This window comes from Ctenopharyngodon idella, chromosome 9 (genome assembly GCF_019924925.1).
Source record: "Ctenopharyngodon idella isolate HZGC_01 chromosome 9, HZGC01, whole genome shotgun sequence".
Lineage (NCBI taxonomy): Eukaryota > Metazoa > Chordata > Actinopteri > Cypriniformes > Xenocyprididae > Ctenopharyngodon > Ctenopharyngodon idella.
In genome coordinates this window covers 9,021,762-9,048,948 of record NC_067228.1, presented here as the reverse complement: position 1 = coordinate 9,048,948, position 27,187 = coordinate 9,021,762, and the positions used below count along the sequence as shown (strand labels likewise).

Sequence of the window (27,187 nt, the reverse complement as noted above, 5' to 3'; positions counted from 1 at the left end):
ATTGGTCACGGGAAAAAAGTCACCCCAGTTTGGCTTTCTACTTCTTTAGATAGCTGCAGTGAACTTGCATGCCGATTTTCTTCAACCCTTCTCATCAGAAGACGCTCCTGTCGAGGTGTTAACTTCCGTGGACGACCTAGACGTCTCTGTGAGATGGTTGCAGTTCCATCTTTTTTAAATTTTTGTACCACTTTTGCTACAGTATTCTGACTGATAAGTAAAGCTTTGCTGCTCTTCTTGTTGCCTTCACCTTTCTGGTGTAAAGAAATTATTTTCTTTCTCAGGTCTTGTGACATTTCTCTTCCATGTGGTGCCATTGCTGACAGCATGAAATGGGAAGGGGTTTTAACATCCTTTTATAGTCAACTGTCTGCTGGACACCTGTGTAATGATTAATTAGACTCACCTGTGGCTGAATTCTTGTTAAATTAGACATTTGTAGTCTAAAATTTAGCTTTGCTCCAGAGACTTTCAGTGGGGTGAACTCATTTTTGCATCACCCTAATTTGAGTAAAACTGAAAATTTTGTTCTCTAAGTTATATTATTAACCTTACTTTCATGTTATGAGTTAAACAGATGTTATATAAAACTTAGTCTTGTCAACATTTTGTTTGTGTGTTCATTGAGACATTGTTTAAAATGTTACTTTTCGAATGGGGTGTACTCATTTACGCTGAGCACTGTATATTTAGCTACACTGATAGTGGGAAAAAAATATCTGCCATTTGTCACAAGAAAATGTTCTGCATATATTTCCCCATGGGAATTTTTTTCCGTGCAAAGAACATCCGATTTCAGATTAATGAATATTACACAGCGTGCGTGTAATACTCAGTACCAGGCATTGTGATTTGCAATGTGTTGAACGTATTACTACATTCTACTTACCATAATCTCTTCAAAGGCTGGGTGGGTAAAAGATCAAATCTAGAGGCTCATTTTTGCTGTCTGGCCCCACAATCCAATGTCGGCTGGCAGTGCAGTCAGGACTCCTCCAGATGTGATGTTATCAGGAGGAATGACTTTATCTGATTAAAGAAGTCTGAGAAATAACCCAGAGCACAGAAGAGCTTACGTTTCAGTTCCTCCTAGAGGATGTATGGCAACAGAAGGGGCATTAGACAGGCTGATCATATTGTGGATATTTGGTTAATTGCTATTATAAATCCTATTTAATGTTTTAGAGGCTTCATTAGCTCACAGCCCACAATGTCTACTTTCATAATGACATTGATTTTTGATACCAGCATTGTGGGAATTGCATTATTTCACAATGGAATGTGGTACGTTTTTGATACTTGACTTCATTTTTGAAATGCATGGCAATATGGCAGTGTCTCACTTAATGCTTGTTATAAAATTCATAATGACAAGTAATTCATCAGTTCAGAATTTAATACTCAAGTGATAAAATTTAAGCAGCAGCCTACAGAATGAAATCATATTTTATACTGCTACGGTATATACCTACCAGTGCAATAGAAATGTATTATGAACAGAGGCCAACACTTTATGGGCTTGTTATAATACATCATTGTAAAAGGATTTGGATAAACCAGTAAATATAACTATGGCTACAAAAATCAATTTCTATGTACTATCAAATTCAGTGCACAAAGCTATAAAACCATAAACACAAAGTGCAAGGAATGCAAGGTCATTTATGAAAATTCTCATACATTTTTTGTGTGCTTTTATGATTTTTATTTGAGAGTGCTATAAAAAATACCAAATGTTATCAAATGTTCTACACAACTGTAAAGTCACTAGCATTCACTACCAATTTTAATAGTCTGATTGTGTTTGTTAACATTAGTTAATGCACTGTGAAGTAACATGAACAACTGGATTTTTATTAACTAACATTAACAAAGATTAATAAATACTGTAACAAATGTATTGCTCATTGTTCATGTTAGTTAAATCATTAACTAATGTTACTAATGTTAATGTTACATGTTACCAAAATATTAATGGAAGGACCTGAATGTACATACCAGAATGAAACTAGCCTACTCAATCATGTACTTATAAATTGTGCATAATACAACCAGTAAAATATTCTTATTACTTATTGCCTTATAAGCTAACATATGCTCTTACAATCACAGAGACAATTGGATCATCAAAAAGCCCTGTGAAGCAAAATGTAACTGACCTTTTCATTTCCCGTATCTCAGAATTCCACTGCTGATATCACACATCTTATTGCTTTACTAGAGTAGGATGTGGGTGGAGTACTAAACTAAAACAGGGCACAATTAAACAAAGCATGAGGAACTCAAGTTGTTATTATTGGGGCAGACATAGTGCATGGAATTAGTGAGCACAATATCAAGACATTTTTAATTATCCATCTTTACAGAAAATTTTTCAGCTTGCATTATCAAAAGCTCTCCCACTGAGTAATTCTGCGCCTTTGAAGGCCAAACCCCAGGAGCCCGTAATACATGAGTGATCGGTCTGCAGTAGTCATGAATTAATTGTAGCTGCACTCTTTCTGCCGTCTGCTTTCATTTTTTGCAAAAAACGAAGAAAAAAACATTTGAAATAAGTTCTATGAGGCATGGAGGGAGGAACGGTCCACTGTGGTTCAGAGAATATGCTGTGTGAATCCAGCAGCATGTATTCCCATGAGCATGGAGGGAGAATGCATGGAATACAGCAGGTTTGAATGATTGAGAGTTATGGTCAAGATGCACCTGTTTCAATTCTGCAAACAGAGAGAGAGAGAGAGAGAGAGAGAGAGAGAGAGAATGTATAAATTAATCTAGTGAGGTTAGAATCGAATCCATGTAGAATTAATCCATCCTATGAGACAACCCATGTGCTTTGCAGAATCTTTCCTATGAGGATAAAGTCTCCCTTGAGAAATTCACTGCATGTAAGATATTTGGCATTTTTGAAAGCAGAATGTATCAGTGTTCTGTGGGTATCTATGCTATGAAGGGGAAAAGAATGTTTTAACAGTATTATAGAAAGTTACAAATATATATAGAAACTAAAAGGGTTAGTTCACCCAAAAATGACTTTTCTGTCATTAATTACTCACCCTCATGTTGTTCCAAACCCATAAGACCTTCGTTCATCTTCGGAATACAAATTAAGATATTTTTGATGAAATCCAAGAGGTATATATGACTCATCCATATAGACAGCAATATCACCACTTTCAAGGTCCATAAAGGTATTAAAACGTTGTTAAATCAGTGGACGTGACTGCAGTGGTTCAAACTTAATGTTATGAAGCGACGAGAATACTTTTTGTGCGCAAAAACAAAACAAAAATAGCGACTTTATTCAACAATCTCTACTCTTCCCTGTCATTATCCTTACGCAGGTGATGTATTAAGTACAGTGAAGGCTTCCGTGTTTACATCCGAATGCCGGCTCAGTATTGGCCAAAGCTGATCACGTGAGCAGCACGATGCATGCGTGTGATGCTGACGCAGGAGCCAGCCAATAATGAGTCGGCGTTCTGACATAGAACCTGGAAGCACTGGACGTAAACAACGTGTGAGAATGACACAAAAGAGAAGATATTGTTGAATAAAGTCGTTATTTTTGTTTTGTTTTGTTCCTTTGACGGGTAGGTTTAGGTATAGGTGTAGGGAAGGGTCATACTAAAGTGACTTTTAAGATTTTGTCAAACATTTTTATATATGATTTTTAATGTTGTCTTTGTGGGGTCTGACTGAAGGACCCCACAACGTCATAAATTCCTCATCTTACTATCTTAGTGGGGTCATTTGGACCCCACAAAGTAGTATAAACAAGGATGTGTGTGTGTGCTGGTCAAATGTTTGGAATAATTAAGGACTTTATAATGTTTTTAATGTTATGTCTCTTATGTTCACCAAGGCTGCATTTATTTGATCAAAAACAAAGTTAAAAATTTAAGTGTAATTTATTTCTGTGTTGGCAAAGCTAATTTTTCAGCTTTAGTGTCACTTCAGAAATCATTCTATGCTGATTTGCTGTTCAAGAAATTGTAATAAAATTTCACAATATTACTGTTTTTACTGTATTTTTCATCAAATAAATGCAGCCTTGGTGAACATAACAGAGACTTCTTTCAAAAACATTAAAAAGTCTTAATTATTCCAAAGATTTGCAACCTGGTCTCATGGAAAGACGTACCTGTGGGAACGTTTTCGCGAGTCTCAAAAATACGTACCAATACATATATATCACTGCAGTTTCCAACAGAAATGAACACTAGAGGCAGTAAAACAGCAAGCGCTTTTAATCGTTTTCATACACAGTTACGATAACAGGGTCAGATTATGGATTAATACATTAATGTTTTTACGTCTCCTTGCACAATATTATGTTTTGAATTAAAAACGCTTTTTACCAAAGTGCACGATTTGTAAATTAATATATTTTGGACTTTGCATCGGTTAACCAGCTCCATATGTTTCGCTTTTCTGATATAACAAGCTTGTTCGGTAGCTCAGCTGATACGGAGTTATACTAAGAGGAGGAAGCTTTGGGTACGAATCCGGGGGAAAACGAATCGCGGTAAACTATAAGAGCTCAAAGATGAGAGATCAAAACAAGCTAAAACGGCACGATTACGGATGCTTTTTATGTCACATTTGCTTAGGTGTAGTGTTGGTGGGACGTTATTTTAAAAAAAAAATAATGAAGCGTTACACTTTTAGTGCCACTCACCGGACATTTCACATTGAAACTGCAGTGATATGTATGTATTGGTACATATTTTGCGACTCGCGAAAACATTCTCACAGCTAACGTTACGTTTTTCTAATGAGACCAGGCTCAACATTTGACTGGTACTGTATAAAATATTATTTCTTGTTTTCCACAGAACATACAGGTTTTAGAATAACAAATTTTCTTTTTTGGATGAACTATGCCTTTAGTTAACTTTTTTAAAAATCAGCTCCCATCAGCCAATCCATTTAGTATTCAGTAATCAGCAAATAAGTAAACAAAACAAAATAGTGCTTTTAGTGTGAAGGCTTAATGTAATTGTACAACTGATTGAAAGCATCCATTGTCAGAATATGCAGATGCAGCCTTTGTTCCTCCCTAAATTTCACTGTAAAATTACTTTCTTTCACAACCTGAATATGTTAAATCTCATTTCTGCAAATGTAATATTTCTTTGGACAGTGTTCGACTGAAAAATTCATGCCATGAGCCACGGGTAAGTTTTCATTAGCAGAGCCTAAATCCCATGTATTATTAATGTGTAAGAAGAGCCTCTTCAATTGAGAGAGGGACTCAAGATGTTGTATTCAATCTCCCTTAATATGTTTTGTACAAGACTGTGGTATTAGCATCACGAAAAAAAAAAAAAAACAGGAGGCCATCTCTATTTTTAACCCAAATAAACAATCTCCTCAGATTCAGCGCACTGATGAAAACAAACGGAGAGCAGCAGTGAAAGTTGTTTCTTGCATTTTTGCATTCTGTTCCAGCTTGTAATTGATTTTCAGAATGTTAAGTATTCAGTCTGTCTCATTAGCCAAGTATGACACATTTGTATGACAGCATGGCTGTTTTCCAAATCTAAACGAGGGTAGCATTGATTAAAATGAGTAGGATTGTTTTAGGTGGAAAATATTTCATATGCTTTGTTTGTTAAATGAAATGCATCATGGTTGCGGAATTATTCACGTTCCCTGATGTCTTACGGATCTTGAACAGAGTTTATACCGCCTGAACATCACGCACTGTGCTTACAAGGTTTTGCAATACAATGCCTGGTTCGACTTACAAGCCTTGTGCATGTCCGGCTGCTCAAACATCCAGTAAGCATGAAATACTCTACAAAGTTTCCCCACCGCTGAGTCTAAGAATTAAGCACGCTTTAGAGGTCGGTGAAAATGACAAGCTATTTATGAATAACCCATAGCCACTCAAACTAGCATGCATGCACTCCATCTGACATGCAAGTATGCTTTTGGTCTGTCAAGCAGCAGGCGGAAGCCTTTACAAGGGCAAAACAAGACAGATGCTGAGCACTTTGCAGGCCTTAATGAGAGGAGGCAGTGGACCATGAGGAGTAAAGGACAGGCCCCCTGAGAAAGAGCAGAGTGGGCTTATGAAGAACTGCTTAATGCCTGCAGGTCTCAGTTTAGCCCCGAGGATTGCAGGATCATCTGCCAGGCTCTAGTGGAGAAGAATGTAACAAAACGATCTCAGGGGTGAAGTGGCAGAGAGTTAAGTCACATTTAGTGAATTCGCATGAAATAGGATGAGAAATTTCATACTGTAAACAGTTTCTCTGTCATGGGGTTTTCTTTGCCAATAAATTTTTCTTTTATCAAACAATCAGTTGATTTGGATGATTTCAAATCAGAATTTTTGGTTTGGTTGAGGTCAAAACGAAACACTTTCACAACCCATATTATTAGCATAACCTCACATATTTATGATCGAAACAAGACATTCAAAGAGAAATAAATGAAATCAAAATCGACCATTCTTATGGCCAAAAAAAAAAAAAAAACAGTTGCTGTTTGGATTTAAATGTTTGGCAAATGCTTAAAGGGGTAGTTCACCCAAAAATGAAAATAATCCCATGATTTACTCACCCTCAAGCCATCCTAGGTGTATATAACTATCTTCTTTCAGATGAACACAATCTGAGATATATTTAAAAATATACTTAGTCCTCCAAGGTTTATAATGGTTGTGAATGGGGGCCCAAATTCTGAAGACAGAAAAAATGCATCCATCCATAAAAAAAGTAATCCATATGACTCAGGAGGGTTAATAAAGGCCTTTTGAAGCGAAGGGATGCGTTTTTGTAAGAAAAATAACTATATTTAAAACTTTATAAATTCAAATAACGAGCTTCCGGCGGACGACCGTACGCATACTGCGCACGTCAATTTGGGCGGAAGAGCAACCTTTGACCTGACGCAATGACGCACGCGGAGGCGCAGAGGAGAGAGCAAAACAAATCACCAGTCACAAATTAGAAGTTTAAAATGAGAAATTTTAAAGAGAAATGTCGGAGGATTTCGATATAAGAGAAAAGGAGCTTGAGTTTGTTGCCCAGCCGTATTTGTTTGAACCGTGAGAGGCGTCTAAGCTTATGATACTCCTACATTCTGCGTCATACATCTCGTCAGAGGATTACTCATTTGGCGCAACTCGACTTGCGCATTCTGCGTGCGGTCTTTCACCGGAAGCTAGTTTGAATATATAAAGTTTTAAATATGGATATTTTTCTTACAAAAATGCATCCCTTCGCTTCAAAAGGCCTTTATTAACCCTCGTGAGTCATATGGATTCATTTTTTTTTATGGATGGATGCATTTTTTCTGTCTTCAGAATTTGGCCTACCATTCACAACCATTATAAACCTTGGAGGAGTAAGGATATTTTTAAATATATCTCGGATTGTGTTCGTCTGAAAGAAGATAGTCATATACACCTAGGATGGCATGAGGGTGAGTAAATCATGGAATAATTTTCATTTTTGGGTGAACTATCCCTTTAAGAGTCTATGACTGGATCATAATTGCAGTGATTATTATGTTTTTAGCATGTTATATGTTTGGCAATGGTTCTTTTAACCCTTAAAGATGGAGTGTGTAGCTTTTTATTTCTTAAACAATCATGTAGGAAAACCGGCCGTATTCCAGAATGACAATGTCAAGATTCACCAGGCTCAAATTGTGAAAGAATTGTTGGGAGGGAGCATTAAAAATTATTTTCACACATGAATTGGCACCTCTGAGTCCAAACATTAAATTCAAAGTCTTTGGGATGTGCTGGAGTGCTTGACTCTTGCTTTGTAAATACAAGATCTTGACCAAAAATTTATGAATATCTTGATGGAAATAAATGTTGTGATGTTATTTCCTTCAAGAGGTGCATCAATTTTTGGTCAAGATCTTGTCTTCATACATGGTTGTTTAAGAAATGAAAAGCTACACACTCCATCAATTAGGGTTAGAAGAACTGTTGCCAAAAATATATGCGTAACATGCTAGAAACATAATCACTGCAATAATGATCCAGTCATTAACTCTTAAGCATTTGCCTAATTAAATCCAAACAGCAACTTTTTTGGGGCCGGGCAGTGTGTCACAGTAAGAAAGAAAAGACTTTCATGCTGACTTTAAAAAAATAAAGGTTTCAAAAAGGGGTTTCTCAAAGAACCTTTCATTGAACAGTAAAGAGCCATTTTAAAGAACCATTTTTGTGTTAGTGTGAAGAACATTTTGAAAATCTAAAGAACATTTTTCCACAAAGACTCTTTTATGTAATTGAAAGGTTTCATGGATGTTAAAGGTTCAGTAACACTTTATTTCGATGGTCTACTTTAGACATTTTACTAACTATAAGTAACTTTGCAACTACATGTCAAGTAACTCTCAGAGTATTAGCAGACTGTCTGCTTAATATCTGCTAACAATTTTAATGGTCCCCTACTCGACTATAAGTAACTTCACAACAATGTCAACTTATTCTACTAACCCTCAGCCTAACCTAAAGGCCAATTCACACTGCAGAGACAAACACCAACAAACACATTTGTTGGGTTTTGTTGGATCAGTGTGTTACCCCTGTCGGGGTCTGTTGGCGTTGGTCGGGTTTGTTTTCACCTGAGTGAACATGTTCAATCAGCGTTTGTTGGTGTCCATTGGGGCAGTGTGAACATTGACAGTTATTTTTCATAAAAATCTAAATCCAACGGCCAACTTGTTTGTTGGTGTTTGTTGGCGTTTATCTGTGTGGTGTGAATTGGCTTTAACAGTGACATGTTGCAAAGTTATTTAAAGTTACTTATAGTTAGTTGAATCTAAAGTGGACCATTGAAATAAAGTGTAACCAAATGTTCTTCATGGAACCATCGATGACAATAATGAACCTTTACTTTTAAGAGTGTAGGGTGATACTTTTTTATGTTAAATGTTTTATGTTATACAGACTGGATCTGTGGGGTTGAAACAAAGTCTTTGAGGCATCCAAGGCATCATGTGTATCTATAGCCTTTAGCCTCTGCTGGTAGATGCCATAACTATAGCCATTATCTTGGAAAACACAAACATCTAAAAACATAAAGACAAACATGCACCAATGAATCATTTGCAATCAGACCAGGAACATTTACTATTAAAATAACAATGGATACATTTGATTTCATGTTGAATTTAAAGTCTCCTAAAGGGCACAAGTCTACCTCTGAATACACAGACCATCATTATATGCTTCACACTAGCAACTGGCACAGGTGAAGTGATGCTAATGGATAGACATACCACATGGTTCTCAAGGCCTCCTGCTGTCAGGTCGATTCATACCAAGCCAATCCGTCCCTGAGGTTAGCATGACTCACAGTGAACCGTGAAGAAACAGATAGCTGCATAGAAGAGAACACTGTAAGTGAAGAGCAAATGAAAGGTTAAGGTCCAGTGAATGATCCCAGCTGGAGTAAGAGATGGATGGAGATGGAGAGGGTCATGTCACAAGGTTTTAGCAGAAGAGAAAAAAAATGTCTTGAAAAATTGACTGTTTCTAGAAACCATGTATCAGGCTTTACCACTGCATGTTTCCATATAATCATGTTAGCACAGAAAAATAAACAGGCTGATCAACTTTTTGTCCTTCATGTCAAAAGCCATGGATTCAATCAAACACTAAGGTATTTTGGCGCAAATTCATCATTTGGTTGAACTTAGTCAAATGACGCAGATGACACATGGCAACCCAGGCTCATTGGAAATACGTGCCTGTGGCAACTTTTCTGCAAAATAATATTATGTTGTGTTAATATTATGTTGTGTTTTATGATAATATTATGTTCTTGCACGTTTTGCAACATTTTTGAAGCAAAATGTGCAATGGGTGGTGCTAAAAGCACCTTCAGTTTTGTCTGAAACAGGTCAACGTGAATCTGGAAACATTTTATTATGTTGGTTGTTGAATGTATTGATGCAGTTCGGAAATGCAACGTCCAATGAGTGGCGCTAAAAGGTTAACGCTCTTTGTTAATGCAATTTTCGTGTCTGAAAATAAACTACCACCTACACTGTTAAAAAAAAGCAAACGTGAGATAAAAAACACATTAACTGAAGCAACCTTGCCATTTTAGCTTGCTTCTGCAAGTCTTTGAGCTCTTTTATTTTGACTTATGTTTCACAGGACTTGTACCCATGCACTCCGAATCGCAAATGCAATGCTGTACCAGGTGAGCTACCGAGCAAGTCAACTACATGAAAGAAGCCATACATATAGCTAGTAATGCAAATGTCAAAATGTCAAATCATCCACTATGGTAAAAGTGTTTTGAGGTCATAACATAGCATTGTGCAAGGAAAAATAAGCCTTTACTAATCAATAATCTGCTCCCATAATTTGTGTGAAAGCAAGGTAATAAAAGTTGTTGGTGTTTTACTGCCATTTCACCTGGAAACTGCAGTGAATAAATATAGTTTTGAAAAATTGTAGGTAGAGGCACGTTTTTTCCAATGAGCCTAAGTTGCAACATTGACGTCATTAAAAACCATGTTCTCCAAATCCTCAAAAACAATCTCCAATTCCTTGAGAACCATGAACAAAACTACATTAAATCAAAAAATTGCCATTTTTTCTATTCAGTCATGTTATTAAAATATCCTATTCATGCATATTGTTGGGAATATGTAGTTTATAGCAATATTAATACCAATTTCCAAACTTTGATTAAGGACGTTTTGATACTAAACACTTTTGGTACTACATAGGGTCACCACTTGAAAAATGTTGAGAAAAACTGTTACAGACCAACAAAGTGTTATGAAAACGCTGTTTTGAAAGGTACAGATAAACAGAGAGAGTGTGTTGCTATGGGGAGAGATCACATGACAGTGCTAGACATAAGAAAAGGAGAGAAAAACAGTGACAAAAAACTAAAGAGCCACATGCTGTTGAGAGTCCTCTGCAGTATTTGCATCTCTGTTACATTATATTCTTTGGGTCAACATTTAAGGTGCTGTATGTAATGCTTTTGACTGTACAAAAGCACAAAAATACCATAATATGTTTGCAGATATTTAGGAAACATGCTAAGTTCACATACTTGTTTATCTTGAAAACAATGCTACAGCCTGTTATTCTACTTTGAAATCTGCGTTCTGTGTCGGAATGTCTGTTTTTGTTTTGGTCTGTGTGATCCCGCCCGCTGCCAATTTACCTAATAGTATTTCGACACCCCGGGTTGCCATTTGACAGAAAAAAATGCGTATTGTATACATGGAAGCAAGCAAACAAACTGGGTCAGAGATTGCAGATAGTACCCGACCTAAAAAGCCTTGGCATCCATCTAAAAAGCTCTATGTCCAGAGGAATATTGAAACGCAGATCAATCAACTGAACTCATCAACTTACAGTGTAAGGTTCATAGCCTTTCATTATCAATTGCGCTTGAGCGTTGAGTCTGAGGAGGAGGGGACGGAAAAACACCCCTCTCCAATATTTTAAATTTGGACTGCAGTACCCATTTCAAGCACTAGCTGTCAATATTACATACTGCACCTTTAAAATGCACTTAGTCAGGGCCATGGCAGAGAGGGTGGCGCACACACTCGCAGCACGTAAGAGCTGAGCTCTCACAGGGATGCAGGACTGAATATGGCCTGTGTCATGTTCTAATACTGTTCATCTTCTCAAACCTGCTGTCCTCACAGTATCTTGATTATTATGTGACATCAAAGTCAACATGAAAAGACATTTGCAACCCCATTTACTTCCTTAATGTTATGTATTTTCTATTAAATAAAAGGATATTTAATGACAAATGTAGGACTAGATTTGATTTGGACCATGAAAAGTGGTCATTAAATATCAAAATAGAGTTTGGAATAACAAAAAAGACCAGGATGTGAATTAAGAAAGTAAACAGGTTTAGTTATGATTTTGCCAATGATTTGAATATAAATTTCATATTTAAAATTATACATAATTTCAGTGGATTATTTAGCACAGTACCTTTAAACTCCATGCTTATCAGCTACAAAAACCACCATCTCTGAGAGAGAAATTTTCCTTAATCACAGATTCACCGCCTTTTTCTCCACAGATTTTCATTTTGTGCTTTTGTAGGAGAAGAATGGGAAGGGTGCTCGGCTATATTTCAGTCGGTAATCATGGGGCCTTTTGAGGCAGACTGCGTCACCGTATCCACGGTAACCTTCCTCCATCTGATCTGTCTCTGACAGGTTTTAATGAGGTCATCGGGTCCGCCTCAGCATGCAAAACATCACTTTGAATGCACTCTGCCGTTGCACTAAGAAAATCACATCTCCAGCCGCAAATATGACTCTATAAATTATCGCTCTGTATGCTCGCCCCATTACGGCTGCGGCGGTCAGGCAGTCTGATAGTCCATTATTGAAGAGGAGGGATGGACTCGCTGTCTGATTGACCCCCTGCAAGCTTGATTTGACAAGAACAGAAGTTGATTCCATTTGTCCCCATTAGACTTTTCTGAAACCGAGCTATGAGTCCCTGTGTGACTAACACTGGATATAATGTGCTCTTTTAAAAACAGCCTAGCAAAACAGACCTGGGGAAATACAGGAATACATGCAAATACATTTTCTCACATTGTTGTTTCTTTAGTATATTGACATATTCAAAATCATCAGAAGGGTACGACTGAGCTGAAGGCCCCCTTAAAGGGTTAGTTCACCCAGAAATAAAAAATTCTGTCATTAATTACTCACCCTCATGTCATTCCAAACCCGTTCATCTTCGGAACACAAATAAAGATATTTTTGATGAAATCTGAGAGCTTTCTGTCCCTCCATTGACAGCCTACACAACTACCACTTTGACAATTCAAAAAGTTCATACAGAGATTATAAAACTAATCCATATGAATTGAGTGGTTTAGTCTAACTTTTCCAAAGAGACTCGATCGCTTTATATGATGAACCGAATTTAGGCTTTTCTTCACATATAAACATTCATCAACTCACACATCAGTTGTGGAAAACAGAAGTTCAAGCATGTCAAGCATGTGAGAATGAACAGACCACTATCGTTCATTGATGTGGATGCAAATATAGTTATCTTTATAGTTATCATTCTTGGCATGAACGGGCCTTTATGCAGCACGTTTGAGCTTTCACAAGAACCAAAAGTCTTATGGGTTTGGAACGACATGAGGGTGAGTAATTACAAACCCGATTCCAAAAAAGTTGGGACACTGTACAAATTTGAATAAAAAAGGAATGCAATAATTTACAAATCTCATAAACGTATATTTTATTCACAATAGAATATAGATAACATATAAAATGTTGAAAGTGAGACATTTTGAAATGTCATGCCAAATATTGGCTCATTTTGGATTTCATGAGAGCTACACATTCCAAAAAAGTTGGGACAGGTAGCAATAAGAGGCTGGAAAAGTTAAATGTACATATAAGGAACAGCTGGAGGACCAATTTGCAACTTATTAGGTCAATTGGCAACATGATTGGGTATAAAAAGAGCCTCTCAGAGTGGCAGTGTCTCTCAGAAGTCAAGATGGGCAGAGGATCACCAATTCCCCCAATGCTGTGGCGAAAAATAGTGGAGCAATATCAGAAAGGAGTTTCTCAGAGAAAAATTGCAAAGAGTTTGAAGTTATCATCATCTACAGTGCATAATATCATCCAAAGATTCAGAGAATCTGGAACAATCTCTGTGTGTAAGGGTCGAGGCCGGAAAACCATACTGGATGCCCGTGATCTTCGGGCCCTTAGACGGCACTGCATCACACACAGGAATGCTACTGTAATGGAAATCACAACATGGGCTCAGGAATACTTCCAGAAAACATTGTCGGTCAACATAATCCACCGTTGCCATTCGCCGTTGCCGGCTAAAACTCTATAGGTCAAAAAAGAAGCCATATCTAAACATGATCCAGAAGCGCAGGCGTTTTCTCTGGGCCAAGGCTCATTTAAAATGGACTGTGGCAAAGTGGAAAACTGTTCTGTGGTCAGACGAATTAAAATTTTAAGTTCTTTTTGGAAAACTGGGACGCCATGTCATCCGGACTAAAGAGGACAAGGACAACCCAAGTTGTTATCAGCGCTCCGTTCAGAAGCCTGCATCTCTGATGGTATGGGGTTGCATGAGTGCGTGTGGCATGGGCAGCTTACACATCTGGAAAGGCACCATCAATGCTGAAAGGTATATCCAAGTTCTAAAACAACATATGCTCCCATCCAGACATCGTCTCTTTCAGGGAAGACCTTGCATTTTCCAACATGACAATGCCAGACCACATACTGCATCAATTACAACATCATGGCTGCGTAGAAGAAGGATCCGGGTACTGAAATGGCCAGCCTGCAGTCCAGATCTTTCACCCATAGAAAACATTTGGCGCATCATAAAGAGGAAGATGCGACAAAGAAGACCTAAGACAGTTCAGCAACTAGAAGCCTGTATTAGACAAGAATGGCACAACATTCCTATTCTAAACTTGAGCATCTTGTCTCCTCAGTCCCCAGACGTTTGCAGACTGTTATAAAAAGAAGAGGGGATGCCACACAGTGGTAAACATGGCCTTGTCCCAACTTTTTTGAGATGTGTTGATGCCATGAAATTTAAAATCAACTTATTTTTCCCTTAAAATGATACATTTTCTCACTTTCAACATTTGATATGTCATCTATGTTGTATTCTGAATAAAATATTGAAATTTGAAACTTCCACATCATTGCATTCCTTTTTTATTCACAATCTGTACAGTGTCCCAACTTTTTTGGAATCAGGTTTGTAATGACGGAATTTTCATTTTTAGGTGAACTAACCCTTTAAGGAAAATTATTATTTTTTTGGTCACGAATGTGTATGATGGAAAAAAATAATAATATACTGTACATAAGGATTAGATGGGCAAAAGCCTTCAGTGTAATTGCAACCACCGGTCATTCCCCTTTACAATCATTTGTAAGATATTGACATTCAACAAGAGGATAATTAAAGTCAATGTGCTGAATTACAAGACCTTTGACACAGGAACATACCTGGCATCATTTAGTAAAGCACCCCGTGGTTTCTGTCAGTAAAACGCTCCTTTTTTGCAGGTTAGGCAATGTGCTGACAGCAGGAGGCCTGTTGTCAGGGGAGGGTCTAGACGGCTTTCTGTGCATATCCACCGGGAGGCCTGTAATTGGAGCTGATTACATTGAATACATTATACCCATAACAAATGACCTTCGGTACTGGCTTTATGAATACAACTGATTGAGTGCAATCTCTTTCAGTCCTGCTCGCTCACTCACTCCCAAGCAGACACACATAATGTATATATATATATATATATATATATACACACACACATTGTACTGTGCACTTTAGACCACAATTCCTAAGTATAGTTCTCCAAAAAATAAAAGTTTTGCCATTATTTACTCAGCTTCATATAGCTACAAACCCAAATGGTACACACAATGGAGGAATACAAACAGATTTTTAAGAAACTCCACACAGCAAAATCAAAACAAACCCCATAAAAGAATCATAAAAGAAGTCTATATAACTCTGAAGTTGCCTGAAGCATACATTACCTTTGTTTGAGGAACAAAAAGAAAGTTAACCAAAAAACAAAAAAAAACTTTACCTCCACCGAAGCTCTAAAATATCACATTCAAAGTCAAAAATACCATTCAATAATAACCAAATGCAACGCACATGTTTGAATATGTAGAATGGAGAATGAGATTTTAGAGTTGTAGCCTGTAGCGGAGGGAAGATTTTCAGTAAATAACCTAAAAAAAAACAAAAAACTTTTGGTCTGTTCCTAAGAAAATATATTCTATGGCTTCCCAAATATAATAAAGCACATTAATCAAATAGACTACTTTTTATTATTTATTTATTTTTAATTTTTGTAGCTTGATCCCTTTAGTCACTATAAAAGAGCATGAATATTCTTCTAAAATCCTCTGTGTTTTACAGAAAAAAATAAAAAATAAAAAATAACAGCATACATGTTTGGTACAATGTGAGGGTAAGTAAATAATGACAGATTTCATTTTTAAGTGATTTCTTTTAATGCTTTTTTTAGAGGTTGTTACCTTCCAGTGAACCTGTTTCCTTCTGAGCACTGGAACCACAACATGACTTTCAAACAAACACTTTGAAGTGAAAGAGAGAGAGAGAGAGATTCTTACTTAACCCAATGGAAAATGCCAGCTCTTGCAAGGGGATGATTCCACAAAGACGGAAGGAAGCCTCTGACACCCTGCAGAGCCCAGGCATTGGATTTGGCCCCATACACATCAGTACAACAGTGGCATCTCTAAAAGCTGCAAGAGCATGTGTGTGTCCTGCATGAGGAATGAAAAGGGGCTATCAGAAAAAGCTGGGTGACATGCTGTCTATATCAAAACGGACAGCACATGTAGGCTTTGATACACATTTAAAAAAAAAAAAACTGTTTTATTTTTTCTTTTAAAGTAATCTTTATGAATGTCTTTTTTATGAATGAGTCATTGAACCGATTCTTTCAAAAACACTGGAACGAAACAAGTAACTCACTGTATGAGTAAGGCATTCAACCGATTCTTTTAAAAACAATGAAACGTTAAAAATTAAAATTGTGTGTTCAACTTGCACAGTAATTCAGAGCAAACGCAGCGCCGCTTCAAATCGAACATACTATTGCCTTACGTTTAGTGATCAATTGAATCATTCACTACAACTGATTCATTCAAAAAACTGATTCATTCAGAACTGAATCACCACTAGTGTTTATTATGCAGGCCGTGTCATATACAGACTATGACCATAAACATTTTTACATGATCGAGAGCCACACTCCATCTAACATCTACTTACCTGTATGTAAATGAACTCCATCCACTTACACGTTTTGTCTATCAAGATAATCTTTACAAATTAACACAACATTTATACATTTTGAAGCCTAAATAAAGTCGTCAAAAGCTAACAGTAGGCTATAAACAGACTACAGCACACCATGATCGCGGATCAACGTCACCACTACCAAGCTTCCTCAAACTTTATTTAAAAAACAACTTTATTTAAAAACATGCTCGCTGATTATGATCTGCGCTGTGTATGAATACTTATCCACTTTTTTATGAGAAATGCTGTCCAAATGTCCTGTTTGTCATGATGACGTCTAAAGTCCCCGCCAAAGGAAGTAGTCCCTTTTAGCAATTTGTTAGCAACCGCCGTTTTTAAGACACAATAAAGGTTTAAATAATCACAAGCGGGTTATAACTGGTGTGTTTTATGTCATAGATCAAAACGTGAAAATATTTAGAGGCTTTGTTAACCACAGACCTTATTTCAGGCGATTTAGCAAAAACCCATTCAAAAAACCCATTGACTTCGGGGTGATGGAACCGGAAGTCCTAAAATGCTAACTCGCTTCCGGATTTTGCCTACAAAAACACGTCATCCCTGAGGTACTCTATACCGGAGGCTGAACTTTCAGGACCGCAGTTCTAGGACCCTAGTTTTTTGTGACAGCACCACCTACCGGAGAACCGCAGTGCCAGGACCGCATTCCAGGACCCTAGTATTGGAGAACCGAAAAAAGTGCCACCAAGGCAGTATTTCCACCCAATTCTAACTAATTAGAGTTATAACACCCAAATACTACTTTCATTCTTGCAATTAAACCTGGTTGCTAAGAGTTGAATGTTGAGTAATTATTGTGACTAACTAGCATAATATAATAACTCATCAAGTAAAATAAACAAGGAATCATGGTATAGCCTTTTCAGTCAGATCAACCACATTTTCAAGTACAGAGGGAAAACACAAGGATGACTGAATATCCATTCTGATTGGTCAGTTTAGTAACGTATATAAAAGTATATAAAATACTTTTTTACATTTGTTTTATTATCATCAAACTTATATAAGAAAAAATTATCATCATTAAAGAAAGTATGGCCATTCAAATACATATTTAGGATCAGGCCAAATATCGAAAGTATACTCAGCAAGTTTGTTGCACGTTTAAAGGTGAATGCTGTACACATTACAGTGTGAATTACAGCGCATAATCTATTATTTCTATTAATATATTCAAAGCTAGAGCAAGCAGTCAACAGAAGGGGAACTTGGACTGAAGCAAAGAATTTTTTACTCCCAGAAAACCAGTGAATATTGGAGAGTGTGATGAATTCATTTTATTCCTCTCCAGGGGAGTCCACACCTATGATGCAGGATTGGATTTGCTACAGAAGGGAGACACGGGACTGTGGCATTTTTGGAGAGGCCATATTCTTCTATCGACAGTTTGAGCATCCTAGATATGTAAGACAACAGCCATATATATATATATATATATATATATATATAAACACACACAAATTAGATAATGCATAGCTATTTTTGAGGTAGCCTTGTCCCCAGGCATGTCTTGCTGTGCCATTTATATTGTGGAACTATGAACTGCCTTAACCAAATATAATGCTGAGAAGTTGTGAGAAGTCTATTAATGGAGCCCTAATGGCTAAACCATTATAATGATGTTGAAGTCCTCACTGAAATGCATTGCCAAGGCAAAAAGGGCTTTAGGAAATACGCTGCTCCTCCATTAGCTAATTGAATCTGAATGGTTTCTGTGGATGCTTCCTGATGCTTTTACCAACGATTTGATCAGACCCAAATAGTCTCTGTTTAGCACTCTGAGGACAGCAAACAAGAGGAGAGTCTAAACTCTCCTGATTCTCAGATATACACATGAAAGTTCAATTTGAAAACACCCTAATGGATGATATACCTTTGTGTTTTAAGTGTTTGTTGTTCTGTGAATATTGTAATTCCTCATTTTCTAGGGCTTGGAAGCAAAGCTAATGGATCAGTCAGAAATAGTTGCAGTGCTAATGGATCAGTCGGTGTCATAGCAGCTAGTGGTTTGAAATGGCTGTGATGTCAGTATTATGGTGGGAGAACTACAGAAAAATTGGTAAAATTACAATAAAAGTTCCTTTTGTTCCTGTTCTTGTTTCTAAACCTTTTGTTACTCTAAGGCCAGAAAAGATGCAGTCATACACATTCATGGGTAATGTTGCTCCATTATTTTCATCCTACTCAGACTTTTACAATTGTTTATGTTCACTCACTACGCCTTGTTTCTTTTTTCTGCAGGCTCACATTGATTTGCCGCCAAAATAGGGCACTGCAGTACATGACAGGGAATTGGAGTGAAATGTCAGTCGCAGTCCTTTAGTCTGTCACCCCTCTCCCATCCTTAATTGGGGAGTCTGACTGACCTTTGAGTCTGGGCGAGATCTCAGGAAAAACAGTCAGAAAGTGTGATATCCCCTACCAAAATCGAGTTAGTGGGATGCAATGGACATGGAGAAACTCAAATGCATTTTATCATGTATTTAGGATCAGCTAAATATCACGCTAATTAAGGTAACAGTAAATAGTGTGACACACGTACTTAAAGGATTAGTTCACTTTAAAATGAAAATTACCCCAAGCTTTACTCACGCTTAAGCCATCCTAGGTGTATATGACTTTCTTCTTTCTGATGAACACAATCGGAGTTATATTAATAAATATCCTGACGCATCCAAGCTTTATAATGGCAGTGAACGGGACCAACGAGTATGAGCTGAACAAAGTGCATCCATCCATCATAAACGTACTCCACACGGCTCCAGGGGGTTAATAAAGACCTTCTGAGGCGAAGCAATGCGTTTATGTAAGAAAAATGTCCATATTTAATCAGTTATAAAGTAAAATATCTAGCTTCCACAAGACCACCTTCCACATTCAACTGACGTTATTGTTTTGGATGAACTGTCCCTTTAAGTTTGATTGTTCACCACATCATTTTTCACTCGCAAAGATCAAGTTCATAGAGACTGTATGGCATGAAAAAGCTCTCCAGGAGATATTTCCTTGGTAAACTGCTATGTCTGCAATGAATCTGCTCTTTAATAAACTATGAACTCATACAGCCTCTGCGCTGACAGTGGAATTGTGAAAACCTGGTTTCTTTTTTCTCACCATTGAAGCTTGACGACATTGGATTCTTACACTTGGTTTCACAAACATCAGTTGTATTGGAATCACATAATATCTCAACGGCTCCTGACAGACTGTTTAATAAGAGCTCATGCGCTGGTGTTATGATTTCTGTAATGAGAGTTACGAACCTAATCTGACCCCGTCTGTGAACCCTTCATAAGTCAGGAGGGCTGAGGCCAATTAGGGTGGGATCGTTTACAGGGGATGACACCCTCCGAACGAGAAAGTGAGAAAACATGCCCCAATTACCGGCCGGTGATGTCATCACTCGCGGTCAGACACGCTTGATTCTTACATGATGTGACGGATCCGCTGAGAGCCCCAGTGCTCATGTGAAAGATAGCGGCAGCTGAAACACGCAGAGCAAGTTCATGATAGGGAGGAGGCATAAGCTTCACGACAAAAAATTCATTCACCGGCTTTGACTAATGATTTCCATATTGCACATTTCATATTTAGATATGGATAAAGTATTTCCCTTTATTCATTAGCACATCAGTATAGCCGACTTGTATTTTCTCCACAGAGAGATTTAGCAAAGGAAGAGAGAGTGAAGGTTAAGCCAAAGGCACACTAGACTCCATCTCCCCCTGAGGTATGCTTATTCGATTAGAGTCACACTGGGATGAAGACTCTAAGAGATAGTTTCTCATGTTTGGCTTTGCCCATACATACTCCCCTGAAACAGGCCTAATGTATCTTCAGGGGCAGATAACCTAAAGCTGAAATTTCACAGTTAAAAGCAAAGCGTGTGTCCTTGCTTTTAGATACCTTTCTATTGATTTGCTCTGCTATGTGAACAGCATGTATCTAAGGTGGCTTGGCATCAGCGGGTTTAGAAGATGTTTGTATTCAAGGGTGAAACCCACAGAACACAACCTCACCACATTCACCTGTTGATCTACAACGTGCTCTTCGAGATGTTACATAACACACTGGTATTGTTTTGTCAATTGCTATGGCTATGTCGATAGCTAATTCTGCCATGTTATTGTTTGTTTTGTTTGGGCCCCTTTTATGGGCCTTGGACATTATATTGAATGTTCCATTCATGAGGAAAATTAGGTGATTGAGTAGGCCCACAGGAGTGCTTTGCAACAGACTGAATTTAACTACAGAACTTGGGTGCTTAGCACCTTCAGTGTCGGAGGAAAACATAAACGGAGTGTGATTATTCAATAACAGCTGCTAGTGTCACCATTTGAGGATGAACTACTAATTTTGTAATTTCTGCAGAACCTTCATTGCTGTGTTACCATGAGAACAATAATAATGCAGAAGCTGTAATTGTTTTGGTCCTGGAGACCATTAATATAATGAGACACAGTGAGAATATTTAAAAAACAAGCAAACTGAAGTAGAGAGCTTGTATTATGCAGTTTTGTGTTTTAAATTCATTTGTATAATGCATGCAACTTCAATTAATTCCACAAAATGGGTGTCTCTTCCATTTATGAAAATGTGATTTTTAAGTATTTTCTAGGCTTTAAACATTCTATCAGGTAAAGAATGTCTTTAAATGTTAATAAATTGCATAATGCTATTTCAAGCTAAAGGTGAGGTGGAGCCTCCATGGATCGGACTTGTTTGTTCAGCACATCCTACAGATGTTCGACTGGATTGAGATCTGAGGAATCTGGCTCAAACTCGTTGATGTGCTCCTCAAACCATTCCTGAACCATTTTTGCTTTGTGGAAGGGCGCATTATCCTGCTGAAAGAGGCCACAGCCACCAGGGAATACCGAAAGGGTGTACATGGTCTGCAACAATGCTTAGGTAGGTGGTACGTGTCAAAGTAACATCCACATGGATGGCAGGACCCAAGGTTTCCCAGCAGAACATTGCTGGGAACTTTTGATAGATACTGACCGCTGCAGACCAGGAACACCCCACAAGAGCTGCAGTTTTGGAGATGCTCTGACCCAGTCGTCTAGCCATCACAAATCCTTACGCTTGCCCATTTTTCCTGCTTCTAACACATCATCTTTGAGGACAAAATGTTCACTTGCTGCCTAATATAAATTGCATTATGCCATTTCAAGCTAAAGGTGAGGTGGGGAATCTAGCTCAAACTCGTTGTTGTGCTCCTCAAACCATTCCTGAACCATTTTTGCTTGCTGCTTAATATATCCCACCCACTAACAGGTGGCGTGATGAAGAGATAATCAGTGTTATTCACTTCACCTGTCAGTGGTCATAATGTTATGCCTGATCGGTATATATATATATATATATATATATATATATACACATAAAGCTATGCCTTTAAAAAAGTTGAACTTTTAACAGGTCACTTAGCTATTGCTAGCTACGTGTGGAAGATCATGGCACTACAAGGTGTTTATTACAAAGAGTAGAAACAAAGAGAGTTTTCAATTATCAGTCTTTACTGTCATGGTAACAGGGATGGCATATTGAGATCGCCCCCTACTGACAAAATTCAAAATAAGCTAAAGTAAATAAAAAAAGAGAGAAAACACACTGACTTGTCCTTGACGAGTTCATATGCTGACAAGATGTACAATTGTCCATAATCAAATTGGAGTTATGATGAACGTAACCTTGGAAAACAATATTATATATATATAATTATATCCTGGTAGAAAACAGTAAAAATAACACACACACACACAAAAAAATTATTAATTTATTCAAGTTCCTGCATTTGAGTTGATGTATTATGAAAAATGTCTAGCACAGTAAAAGTCAGCTTCACACACATGTTCACAAAAGCACTAATGGTAATGCCTGCTTTGCCCACCTTCAGCTCACTATCAAATACAGTAATGCAGTGGCCCCTATGGGTTACCTTCTGCACAACAATTTTGCATATTTCTGTGAATTCAGTTTACAATTAATCAGCGTATGCAATAAAATCTTCAACTGTTGCTAAGATCCACTGTTAATGACCAAACTCGATTTAATGACTTCTTTTTATTTACGAATAAAAACGCTGAGAAGAGTAGCAAAAAATGTCCAAAGGTCCAGAGAGACTGTCCTGTTGCACGTTTCACAAAACCATGCTTCATGATTAGAGAAGCGAGGAGAAGATTGGAACACGAGCAGTGCAGAATCGCGCGCTGTCCGCGGTGCTGAACTCTGGATCCGGCGCTGTCCGCGGAGCTGAACTCACTGAGGCGACCTATTGAAGATGAAACGCTCCTCTGTTCTCATTCCTCTCCGCACTCAACTTCGTAGCGCTGTCTCAGACGATGCTTTTCTGTCTGCTCTGGCGGCGCGAGCATCTCCAATGTAGATAAACTTACTTTCGCACTGAGGAAACGTAATGCTATCGAATCTATTCTCGTTTATTAACTTGACATCAAATTGTTTTCTCGGCGGAGCTGCCGAAGACCAAATGGCGTTATACTGTTCCACCTGCAGTATTTGGGAGTTGATTTAAATGCCGCGGATGACTAGATGATCACGAGAAGGAAGTACATTTGTACAGATGTTTTGGATCTTTTTTTCTTCCTTTTCCATATTCTGAGAGGACACTTAATGATCGGGGAAGGATAATTACGTTTCTGGATATGTCATTTCCGAAGTGGGCATGATCAGCTTTCATTTGTAAATAGTAAAGACACTCGGATTATCAGTTCTCTTGGAGTAAGCACATTTTTTTTTTTGCACCAACTCGAATTGGAATGATGTTTTTTGGTTTTATCATCCCGAAGGTGCACTTGCTCGTTTGATTACAAAGTGGAACCAGACATTTCAACGCGGTAAGTCTATAGTCAAGCCACTTGGTTAAAGGTGTATTCGTGTTTATTGCAATACTTCAATGCAATATTTAATTAACAATAAGCATAGCCATGATAATATTACTTACTTAAAATGCATTTTTCTCCACATGCAAGGCAAACAGTCTCTGCACAGATGCATTCAGCATGCCAGAGGCAGTCATTTTATTATAGACTAGACATATTGTCAATACTAGTCTATCTTTCAGTGTAAAAAGGAAACTCTTTCTTTGAAGTGCTTTCCTCTGGCAGCTTCTGTGCAGAATCTCACACTACTGTTCCGTTTTATGGTTAATTTCTTGTGCTTTCACGAGTGAAGAAGCATTTGGACCGAAGCCCATTACGCACTCGTTAATGACACAGAAACCGTGTCGTTTCTTCAGGGCTCTTGAAGCAGATGAAATTCAGAGCGTAGAAATGTACGGACATGGTCAATGCACACCTATCTGAAATGCTATGAGGAATAAGAAGCTGTGGAGCTACCTGTTGTCCCTGAGAAATAGACATCCTGGCTAACTTTGCTGAGCAATGTCTATAATGGCTGTGATTATCTGGGGTTTTGTTTGTGTTGATTTACTTCGTTCTTCGGGGTCTATTTTCCCGTACACACGTTTTATTTTTTGATATTCACCACCTCAGCGTACTCAGAGACAGCATATAGGAGGAAAACAGACCTCGTTTATGTGAGCTGACTCTTCATCCATCTATGGGTGTCTTCGGCTGATAGCACATTCTGTATGGGAACAAATGACAGATCTTTACCAGAGATTAACCAGTATGGGAGACCGGGGAGTGCTGTAACACTGGGTGAGTTGTAACAGCGTCAGTTTAACCAATTAGAAATGAGCGACAGGGGTGATATAACAAACATACATGCCCCCCATTACAGAACAAGAAATTTCACTTTCTTCAAAATAGTTTTTATATCTGGTTTATAATTTGATTTGCAAATCAGAATTTATTTAATTTGATATAAAACATGTATTTTCTGATATCTACATGTTTACTTCGTGACAAGATGGGGAGGGCTGTAACACTTCCCAATGTTCTTCAACTGTCTGGACCCAATTTATTTGTAAATAAATTTGACTACCACAACAAATTCATACTAAAAAAAAAGTCATATTACTCATATTAATATAACAACACTCTATGTACCTGACACTAATTTATACAGTTTAGGTTTAAGTCATATATTTCCAAAAGTACTTTGCAGCAGATAAATACGGTTTGAAACACATAGTGCAAAAAAAAAAAAAAAAAAAAAAAAAAAAAAAAACAGATTAAAACTTTGTTGCAACACTCCCCATTCATCCCTATACGATGTTACTTTCCTCAGTAAACTGTACTATATGATTATTAACGCATGTCCAGTTATCAAGCTACGGGTTGTTTACATTTCTTTCAGTGTCATATTTGCAGCATGGAGACTTACAACTTAAGGAACCTGAGACACTCTCCTTGAATGCGTCAAGACTGCCGCGGCAAAGGATGGGCCCTTTTCTCCCGGCGATTTGCGTCGTGCTGCTCGCCGTGAACGCCGCTGTCTCGCCGGCTTCTGTCGGCCCTGAGGACTATCCCGCCGCGGACGAGGCCGAGAGAACTGCCAACAATGACATCATTTTCGATGACTACCGAGGGAAAGGCTGCGTGGATGACAGTGGCTTCGTGTACAAGCTCGGGGAACGTTTCTTCCCGGGCCACTCGAACTGCCCGTGCGTGTGCACGGAGGACGGACCTGTCTGTGACCAACCCGAGTGCCCTAAGATACACCCCAAGTGCACCAAGGTGGAACACAACGGGTGTTGCCCCTGAATGCAAGGAGGTCAAAAACTTCTGTGAATACAGAGGGAAGACTTATAAAATCCTGGAGGAGTTCAAGGTAGGATCACGCTGCCTCCTAATTACCTGAATAAGTATTGCAAGAATATGAGGTTCTTTTATGAATTTAGCATTGCATTGTTTAACCCACACGCCTCTGCATTAATTAGTACGTGCGTCTTGCACTCCAGCTGAAACTTCAACCATGTACAGTGGAGGGACTTTGTTTATAAAAGGTCTAAATGGCAAAGGTTTTCCAGTATTCTTGAATTGTGGGTGGATTGTACTTTACAGAGACTGAATTGATCAAGTCTGCATGTTTAACAAGTCTGGCTCTACATGACAATATTTTTCAAACTCTTGTCAAAATCGTAAGACAGAGTGAATCTTGCTTGATGTAGCTTTCAAGAATACATATACACTATCGCACACCACTATGTGCTCAAATACAGTATATTAGTTTGTGTGGGTGGGTCCGTGCATGAGTGCAGTATGGGATAGTTCTGTGCTCGTTTTACTCCAGCTCATCATAAGCCCTATCCATCACTATCAACTGTAATTTGATTAGAACTGTGCCACAGAAACAATCCACTTGACAAAGCAATCCATTTGCTTTGCATTTTCTCTTGACTTTAGATTCAAGTTATTTATATTGATCAGAGGAAGAAAGCAAACCAATCAATCATGCAACAAAGCACTGAAGCATTCTTAAAAAGAGCCATGAACCGTACACAGATACATGAGAACCATTCTGCCAACTTGAGAATCATAAGACATAGAACTGACAAATACATTAGGCATTTACTGTAAAACTGAACAGTGAAATTAAATGAAATGAGTTTGTTTCACTCAAATAATAATGAAAGTTGCGTGAACTCAAAATTTCATTGTAGTAAACTGAACTTAATATGACTGAGTTGAGTTGCAGCAGATTTCTAATTCCCAGCCTGTTTTGCGTCAGACTGTATAAATAAGTGTTGAAATTAAGTGTTATTTCGTGTGTTTTTGCACAAGATTAACATAGGGAGACATAAGTTAGTGTTTAATGTTGTGTTATGTTGGGATTTACAGGGGGTTAGCATTGGGTTACCATTGTGGTGAATAGTAGAGCCTGTGGTTAGGTTGAGGATGCGCTGCAAAACTTTTAAGACCACATATATACTGTATGTTGTTTGATTATATACATGCGAGTGTATAATGACAGTCTCTTTGATAGTTATAATAGCATGTGTTATTTGCTATCTAACATTTAACCAAGATCTGAATGTGATGATTATGTAAATGAACTGTAATTATCATTATGATGAGTGGGGCGAGGCTCAGAACGATGCCGGTGACGTGATTGTTAACCCTATATTCTAGCTGACTCCCCTAGAGTGATTTTTTTCAAGGCAACCGTAAAATATGTGTGAGTGTGTTTTGTCGTTTAAAAACCTTTATAAATGATCTTTATCTTGATCTATGATGCGAGATGGCCGCTGCCGCCTGTCATTCACATTTAGCAGGTGAATTCATCAGTTTCTCCCAAAATACATGCAAGTAAGTGGCTGTTGAACTGGAAGAATAATAAACTTTATAGTTACTTAGGCCCACTATGTGTGTCTGATATGAATAAACGTCGGCA

General features: G+C 37.9%; 1 protein-coding gene and 1 long non-coding RNA gene across 3 annotated transcripts in view; one reads left to right on the top strand and one right to left on the bottom strand.

Moving 5' to 3' along the window:
• Positions 1–1,699: 1,699 nt before the first annotated feature.
• LOC127519285 (uncharacterized) lies at positions 1,700–25,320 on the bottom strand. 2 transcript variants are annotated; one of them, XR_007931767.1, is made up of 6 exons: positions 25,178–25,320; positions 24,417–24,475; positions 16,147–16,302; positions 14,998–15,137; positions 9,253–9,353; positions 1,700–2,714 (listed from the first exon to the last, which is right to left on the bottom strand). It is a non-coding gene; the product is annotated as an uncharacterized LOC127519285 (long non-coding RNA). The 2 variants fall into 2 exon arrangements; XR_007931766.1 differs by having other exon boundaries at positions 14,998–16,302.
• vwc2l (von Willebrand factor C domain containing 2 like) overlaps positions 25,234–27,187 on the top strand; it is a 35,725-nt gene continuing 33,771 nt past the window's right edge. Inside the window, 2 exon segments of the mRNA XM_051906897.1 lie at positions 25,234–25,551; positions 25,553–25,624. Of these exon segments, the coding sequence (XP_051762857.1) occupies positions 25,234–25,551; positions 25,553–25,624 (390 nt within the window).